General features: G+C 28.4%; 1 protein-coding gene across 1 annotated transcript; it reads right to left on the reverse strand.

Annotated features, from left to right (window-relative positions):
* Positions 1-3,245: 3,245 nt before the first annotated feature.
* Positions 3,246-4,024, reverse strand: LOC143533858 (uncharacterized). Its single transcript, XM_077028502.1, has 4 exons — positions 3,954-4,024; positions 3,671-3,850; positions 3,520-3,588; positions 3,246-3,419 (listed from the first exon to the last, which is right to left on the reverse strand). The coding sequence occupies exons 1-4, from the start codon at positions 4,020-4,022 to the stop codon at positions 3,270-3,272; spliced, it is 468 nt and encodes a 155-aa protein (XP_076884617.1). The 5' UTR covers positions 4,023-4,024; the 3' UTR covers positions 3,246-3,269.
* Between the last annotated feature and the right edge of the window lie 4,772 nt (positions 4,025-8,796).

Raw genomic sequence — 8,796 nt, forward strand, 5'->3', positions numbered from 1 at the left:
TTGTAAACATTGTATTTGGTGTCATATTTTCATTGCCTTGTGCAATTAATCTTGAATTTTTTGATGAAGAGAATTGTTAATAGGAGCAATATTAGATCTCCTAATATCTAGAAGTAGCTTTCTTGATTTCCTCGCCTCTAAAGCATTTTTCTTACGAGCGTCATTTGAAGATAAAGCAGTTCTTTGCATGTCCCCTACCAAAAAAAATAATTGTTACAACGTTGTTCTAGGCGAACAACTGTGAAATTTTATGAATTATAAAACGAAGTGTCATATAATACAAATGAAAGTCTTACAATGTGAAGCATGACCGGTGACAAGCGCGTTAGAGGAAGATGCACTTTGAGGGGTGTTTCTTTTAGACATTTCCTTGTATATTTATAGAGTGCAAATATAAGTATAATAAACAGATTTACAAAGTAAAGAACAACTATTTAACGTTATTTATTGAGTTTGTAATATGGAGTTAAGTTCAATTGTTGTGGTAGTATGAGTTGTTTTAAAATTAATCATACAATCTAATTGGGCATTTAGATTTTAAAACTTAAAATTCATGACATTGACGTAAAGACTTGAAAAAAAACGATGTGAAACCAAACCCATTACAAATTTAGGCGGATTGGAACTTATAGGACTGTGAGCAAGGAATTACTTACTTGTATAATATTGGATTTCCTGTTATCCATATCTAGCTTCATGAATTTTAATGCCTCTGAAGCATTTCCATAACGAACGTTGTTTACATAAACTGTCATAATGAAAAAAAAAATTACAATAAAGATATTATTAGATGATGAATTAAGTTCAAAATGGGAATGACATAAATATATTTACCATTAGAAATGTCAGATAAAGCAGTTCTTTGCATGTCCCCTACAAAAAGATAATAAATGGTAAAACGTAGTTCTACGTGGACAAATATGAATTTATGAATTATAAAAGTAATAGTTATATAATACAAATTTAAAATTCCTACCAATTGAAGCATCGCCGGTGACAGGAGCTTTTGAGGAAGATGCACTTTGTGGGGTTTTCCTTTTAGACATTTCCTTGTAAGTTTACAGGAAGAGAATATAATTAAATTCCACTGTAGGTTGAAATGAGTAAATAATATTATCAGAAAGTTTAAGGAATACATTAGTGTAATTTCTAATATATCTAATTATGCATTATTATAATTTATATGTCCTAATTTAACATAAATGTCATACTTATTTAATCCACAAAGTATTCACATTGAAATCTAAAACATGACTAACTAAAAGTAAAAGAGTTAAAACGTCAGTACATGAAAGTAAAAAAGTTACGTATATAACAACATATATTCTGTTATCTCACGATTTATTTGTTTATTAGTAGTACAGATAATTGTTATCTCACGTTTACCAAATATAATAAAATTCTAGATATCCTTATTAACACGTTTGTAACCAAAATACCCAATTGTGTTTCTTTCATAATTTAAAGTAATAGTATCCGCATTAATAACGTAAGGATACCTAATGTAACTCAATAATAGGCCCTTATGAAGTAATAGGCCAAATAAATATTTAATAATTTTATGGGTGAAAACGATAAATATTTTTTTATCTACTTATATATTTTTAACTACACCTCACACCTATAATTTACTTAAAAAACTATTTCCGGGTATTTTTTAATATTATTTTCTCATTTACCTTTGCAACTTCAACTATCTCGTTGCTTCAGAACTTCAACTATTTAATATCTTATGCCATGTCTATACCTCATTTGCATATTTAAATATCTTGTGTGATGTCATTTAGTATACAACATATATTATGTTTGTGTTTTATGTAGACAAATTACTTGTAGTTAAAGAAAAACTTTTGTTTATGAGTTATTCTAAGAACAAGATTTTGAATATTATATAAATGACGTAAGATAAGAAAATTCAATCGTGAAATCATACTCATGACCGCTTTTGACGTTTTCTAGTTATATCACCAACACTGTTGTAAATAATGATTAAGGAATTACTTACTTGAATGTCGAAGTTTGGTATAGTATACTATGATAAAAGATCACAACCGGTAGAGAAGAGCCTTGTTGAACACCTTGTTTCTTTTGATTTCACAGAAATTAGTTAGTATGAGACTTCGTTTGCATGTTTAAATAGATACACCATAGTTTCCCTTTTGATAATTATTAAATTAGTTTAGTATAATTACGATACGAAATGGTAACATACTAAAATTATAATACATATTTATGGTTGGTATTGAAATAAATCTTTAAAATTAATAAAATAGTTTATAAATTGAAGTGATGCTCAATTTACGTAAACCTTAATTAATATAGGAATTCTCTATAGTATTTAGGTGATATTATAATTAATTGAGTAACAAATTTCCTTTTAAATTTGATTCATGGATAGAATTTGAAAATATATTATATTCCGGAAAATAATTATGGAATGGTGCATATACTAAATCGAATTTGTTTTTAAAGTTATTAAATTTCAATTAAATATCTTCTCGATTATCATAAGGACAAGTAACTTGTGGTGTCAAAAATAATGTTTTTTTCAAGAGGTGATTCTAAGGGGCTGTTGGAGCATTTGAAGAGGAGAAATGATGTTACCTTTAAGCTTAAGCTTCTTATGCGTTAAATATAAAAGTAAATTTGTCTCATAAGGGTAAATTTGTCTCTTTAGAATGGGTCAACTGTAAAAAATCAGTCGCTAGGTTTCTCTCCTTCACTGCATTAGATGACTTGTGCTTGTAGCCTATTTGCTATTTTGGTTTCTTTTATAAATTTAAGTAGTTTTAATTCGTACGTGTATTTATAAATTTAGCATTATTTTTAAATGAAAATATATGAATTTATAAATATTTCCTACAAAAATAAAATATTATGACTTCTTTCATAATCGAGATATGATCATACATATGTATAAAGTTGGTGCGCTATAATATTATAAAAATTTTAAAAACGTCTCAGCAGCTAATTATATAAAACATAGCATTTCATTTCATTTCATTTCATACAAAACCAAATGTTGAAATAAAGTCAATCATACCTTCATAGATAAAAAAACAATCTCCATAAAGTCAAACATCAGATAAAAACAAAACACCAACACAATCCCAAAAATATAAATAAAAATAAACTCAACAAGCAATGTAAAAAAAATTATAAAAAGGAAACTGTTCGTCGGGATAAAAGAACCAACTTCAACTTCTCTGTTTTTGGAATCAACAGTTCGTCATTCCAAGTGCATCCGACACATCCTTTGTGTGAACCTTCTATTGTTTAGTTGACGAGAGAGCAAATGAGTCGTCAAAGTCATATACATCTTCAAGGTTACGCTTCAAATCAACACTGACACTCGTGCCCATACTATCATTGATATTGGAAATCGGGGTTCCATTGTCAGCATTACATGAAATAGAATTCTATAGAATAAAATAATAGATAAAGGAATTATAAGTTCAATATAGTTAGTTTGGTTTAAGTACATAGCGAAAAAACAAATAACTAATAAAGATAGATAACTTTCAAAGTAAGATCAGTCTGTAATGGCAATTGGGTATTAATTAGATTCACATAATCAGATTCACCAGCCTGCAATTTGCATGTAAAGTAAAATGATTGGCGTGTACACTTTTCACTGGTTTATATATAAATGAAGAAATTGACAAAGTACCTGATTATTATAGAAATTCTTTTCGAGTTCAGAAATAATTTTGGGATCTTCAGTCAGTTTAGTAATTGAAAAATATTCAGCACTATTTTCAATATTATAGTCCTTGATCTCGATCCTAAAGGCAAACTTTCTTTCTAAGAAAACTTTGAAAGCAGCAGGGAGAGTTAAAAATTCAGCCGACTACCAAAAGAATCAAATATATTTAGTTCAAACAAAAAAAGTTATAAAATTTCACTATTTATAAAAATGTTATATAAACCATTGAAAAGGAAAAATATTGTACCTGTTCTTGTTCGTCCAGAACGTCTTTAGCAGTTCGTCCAATAAGCTTGTTTGCATCCCGCTCAAACATTGTAAGAGTCACAGTCTCTGTGCAATCCTGGACTCTAATAGGGGTCTTGTATCTAGAAGAAACAATGATGAAAATAAATTTTAAAGATAAAGCATGGTCACTGTTGTAAATAAAAAAGTAAGCAAAATTAAGAACCTAACCATAGGAGATGATACTATAGTCTGAGTGCAATTTCCATTGACATATTTGTATTGCTTTTTCACATCAAAATCAGTCGAATCCTATCTCTTATCAATTTTGACATTTATGGTTTCAACTCCATTTTTACATAAATCACAACTACGATAATTACATGATTTATCCTCGCATACAGAGCTTTGATCTTACCAACAACAATAAGGGATTTAGCCTATCCATAATTAATAGAATGTTAGTAATGGTATTTGTATGAATCCAAAAACAAAGAATTAAAAAAACATAGCGTACCTGTTTTATTTCATTAATTTCACGAATGTTGATGAAATCAATTTCATTAAGAAATTCTTCTTCCAGTGACAAGACCATAGATGTACCAATAGAACGATGACAGGATGTTTCTTCACCAATGTTAGACAGAAAGCTGTTGTGATGAAACATTATTTGTTATATTCAGTAGCTAACTTTGAATAACAAAATCATAAAGTAAAAGCAAAACATATTTTTAAAAATTAAATTTAATATAGATAGTCGTTATTTTATACTTGTAGTTAAATAATAAGGTACCTTTTCTTAAATTCAAGGATTTCATCAATCGGTGAATTTATAAACAACTATGTCGCATCATACACATTAGAAACAGTCCTCATTCCTTTGATACAAACATAAATTCGTTAATTATACGAGGTACAATGAAATAATGATAAAAATTGTTAATTACTTCCGTAAATCTGCAGATTTCCGAATTGAAAAATAAGGAAAACATGCGGTTCTTGCTTCTTTTCCATGTAGTTTAGCATTTGCTGGAAATACTCCTCCCACAAGGTTACTATTATATGTCTACCTCTGTAAGATTGTTAATATGGATAACATAAATTTGACTAAGTTTGAAAGAATGAAAATTATAAAAATAAACATGAAAGCTCACTCAAGATCTTCTAATTTGATTTCCATCTTGATGGCTTCTTTGCCACCTCTTACCGGTTTCTTCTCCATCTCATAGCATTTGTAGACATACCCAATAATATCTAGTTTGAATTCAAGTCAGAGCATTAGCATTTTAATATTTCTTAATTAACAATTAAAAGTGAATAAAAAATTAAATAAATCAGTATCTAACCGAGTCTTGTGTACTGAAGTAGGGGGTCTTCTAAAATGGAACGAAAACCAGTGAATTCAAAACCATACTTGGACCCTTGGAAGTTGGTGTATTTTTTGCGATCTGTTTGCCAACGAAAAGAAATTTTCTGGCCATTCTCCACATGCTTGATTTTTGCGTCATTGTCAGCTAATGTGGGCCTAAAGATGAAGTAGCACTCATTCTCTTGAAGATGTTCTTCAAACTTAGCAAAGTAACTTTTGAAGACGCTTGCTTGCATCTTCGTACCTAAAAGTTTAATCTAGTTATGATTGATAATATGAAAAAAATAAAAAATGATGTTAAATATTTACCTCCTCATCCATTAAAATCATTTCAATTGACCATATTTCATCAGGGTTCTTGTTGTTTGGTTTTCTCCATAGTCTAAGAACTCTAACTTTGATCGTATAGTTTGTTTTGGTAGCATCAAGTTCTCTCAGCTTAATCAAATTTTTTTTGCTCCATGCTTCTATGTATCAAATACATTGATAAAGAATTGCCTAAGTTGTTGTGTTTTGTATTCAATAAGATATAACAAAATATAATTAGCATTGTAGGTAAACAAAAAAACTCACTTAAATTTTAGGATGTTGGTCGCCTCGAAAATGAGTCTACAAAAAGGAGAAGGGAAGTCTCATATATATATATTTGACATCACATTATGGTATTTATAACATTATATAATAGTATAATACACACTCATTAAATGAGTTTAATGGTATTTTGGTAACAGAATAATTTGATTGAGCATAAATCAATCAGTTTAAAATAAATTCCATAACTAAACCAAATTGTCAAAAAAATTATGGAGTTAACAAAAATAAGTTGAAATTTAAAATCCTAAAAGTTTGTCAAATAATGTAATTTGATTTCTGAAAGTAATTTAATTTTGAGAAATCATTTTATTTAAAAGTTTACAAATATACATGCTTGTTTTTCGTGATGAAAACTAATTTAAAACAACTTCCTTACTTAAATTCAAATAAAATCTCAATAATATCCATTTGGTTAAAAAAAATGAACACTATACAATTTATAATAATACATTCCAAAATTTATTAACGGGTTTAACAAATAAATATGGTTGACCATCCATAATTAGTTTCAAGAATATTCAAAATTTTATTTATGAAAATAAATACTATTGATGTACACACTCATTATATATATTTGACATCACATTATGGTATTTATAACATTATATAATAGTATAATACACACTCATTAAATGAGTTTAATGGTATTTTGGTAACAGAATAATTTGATTGAGCATAAATCAATCAATTTAAGATATTATATATTTAAAATAAATTCAATAACTAAACCACATTGGCAAAAAAATATGGAGTTAACAAAAATAAGTTGAAATTTAACATTTATTAACGGGTTTACCAAATAAATATGGTTTGTTTCAAGAATATTCAAAATTTTATTTCTGAAAATAAATACTATTGATGTACAACTTTTTGTTGTAAACTATGATTTTATTAAAATTATTACGTCACAACTAAGGACAAAAATCATTGTTAAATTAATAAGCAATTTAAGTTGTTTATACTACATTACTACTAATTATCTATATGAACAATTAAAATATGCATTATATGATCATGAACCAGGAAGTGATGATACCTGATATAAAGCAGGGGAGATTAGTATCAGCATTATATGATCTGTAACACTTGCAGATAAAATTAAAATCATCATAGAAGACCGATAATGATCTGGTGGATGCCTTAATCATCATTATATGATCTGCAACGCTTCCAACAATCACTTTATCATCATCTTGACTGTTATTTTAAGAAGAAAACAAATTAGCTATTGCATCATCAAGTTATAATAAACAATCCTTTTAAATAACTTTTTTGTTCTTTAGGCATGCATGAGATGCTCACCAATTACAACAAGAAGACTTTCGTTTAAGTAAGACCACATCGAATGTTCACCAATAAAAAAAAACAACACGAGTCATTACTTAACACAATTATCGACAATATGCAAGTTGAATCAAACATGATTTAAAGATTGAAAAATATAAATCAACTTTTTTATAGCAATCATGAACATAGAAATGGGGAAAATAACAAAAAATTGTAAGTAGACTGTCATAACAAAAAATTTATTGTTATGTATTAACTATACTATTGTAATATTGTAATCACAAAATATCGTTACAACAGAGGCACTATTGTAGTAACAAAAAGAAAAAAAATACATGTTCGTGAACAATATGATGCACTAATCAAGATGGCCAGGGTACCTTCTATCCTCCATACAATTAACATAAATGAAGGTAGAAATGTAGAATAACAATAATCCCAGTTAAGAAAGTCAAACTACAGGTTCATGTATTGAATTGTTCAACATAATTGAAAATGCTTTTATCCACACATCAATAATTCACATCAACTTTGGAGTTCAAATGTATCATATTTGGAACTACCAATATCATTTAACAACAACATATAAAAATCAAATCCAAAAAGTACACTCTTTTAACAATTTATAAGTGTATGAAAACATAACAATCATATAGAAAATTTTAATAAACAATATGAAACAAACTTTAGATCACAAGCTAATGTCACATTAATAGTCAATAAAGTCATAAATACAACAGATCTAAACCATTATATGCAAATTTGCAAAGAAATTTCAAAACATGTTTAAACAATTAACATAAAGGGAGGAAACAAAAATGATTGTTGGTAACGCCAATTTAAGTTTTGATGGGAGAATTGGTTGAGAAGATGAGATATACTAACCAATTAGGATTTGAAAAGTCCCCGACAATGGAGATGAAATTGGAACCACCGATTTTAAGAATAAGGTTTGAGGGGTCTTTAACATTAACTAAATGGGGAACAAATGATTTAGGATTTCTGATATGATAGAAATTGAGCAACCTGTAAATTAACGATGAACTAAATTAGTAAAATACCTGAAGCAACTGAACAATGATGATTGGAAACATGAAGATATTGATTCGTTTGTGAGCATAGATCCACACAAGAAAACGAAGGATAACGATTTAGGGTTTTGAAGATACTCGTTTGTGAGCATAGATCCACACCGGATAACTATTTAGATATATACAATACATTAAATTAAACAATTTAAAAATATGATAGTAATCGAAGAAAGGCATACCGAACGAAATAAAAGTTCTGATTGAATAGTCAACGACGGCAAGGATCATGTTCACTGATGGAGATGGAGAGGAAACTGGAAGGTGATTTTATATATTGACGTATCTGTGGTGGGAGGCGGTAACGATGAAAATGATGATGAAGACATGTTGATTTTGAGTGTGATTTGCAGATTAACTGAATGGAAACGGGAAAGATAGATTTAGGGTTTCTCTAGAAAATGAATATTGTTATGATATAAAATGGGTCGAATACCCGGTTTGGAAAAAGTGTTTTGTGAGAGGCGGGAATTGGTGAGGAACAATGTCGTAAGAAGATGCTACGTGGCACAAGGAAAGTTTTATTT

Source organism: Bidens hawaiensis, unplaced genomic scaffold (assembly GCF_021521415.1).
Source record: "Bidens hawaiensis isolate Kalapana, Puna unplaced genomic scaffold, B.hawaiensis_p1.1 tig00009937_1, whole genome shotgun sequence".
Classification (NCBI taxonomy): domain Eukaryota; kingdom Viridiplantae; phylum Streptophyta; class Magnoliopsida; order Asterales; family Asteraceae; genus Bidens; species Bidens hawaiensis.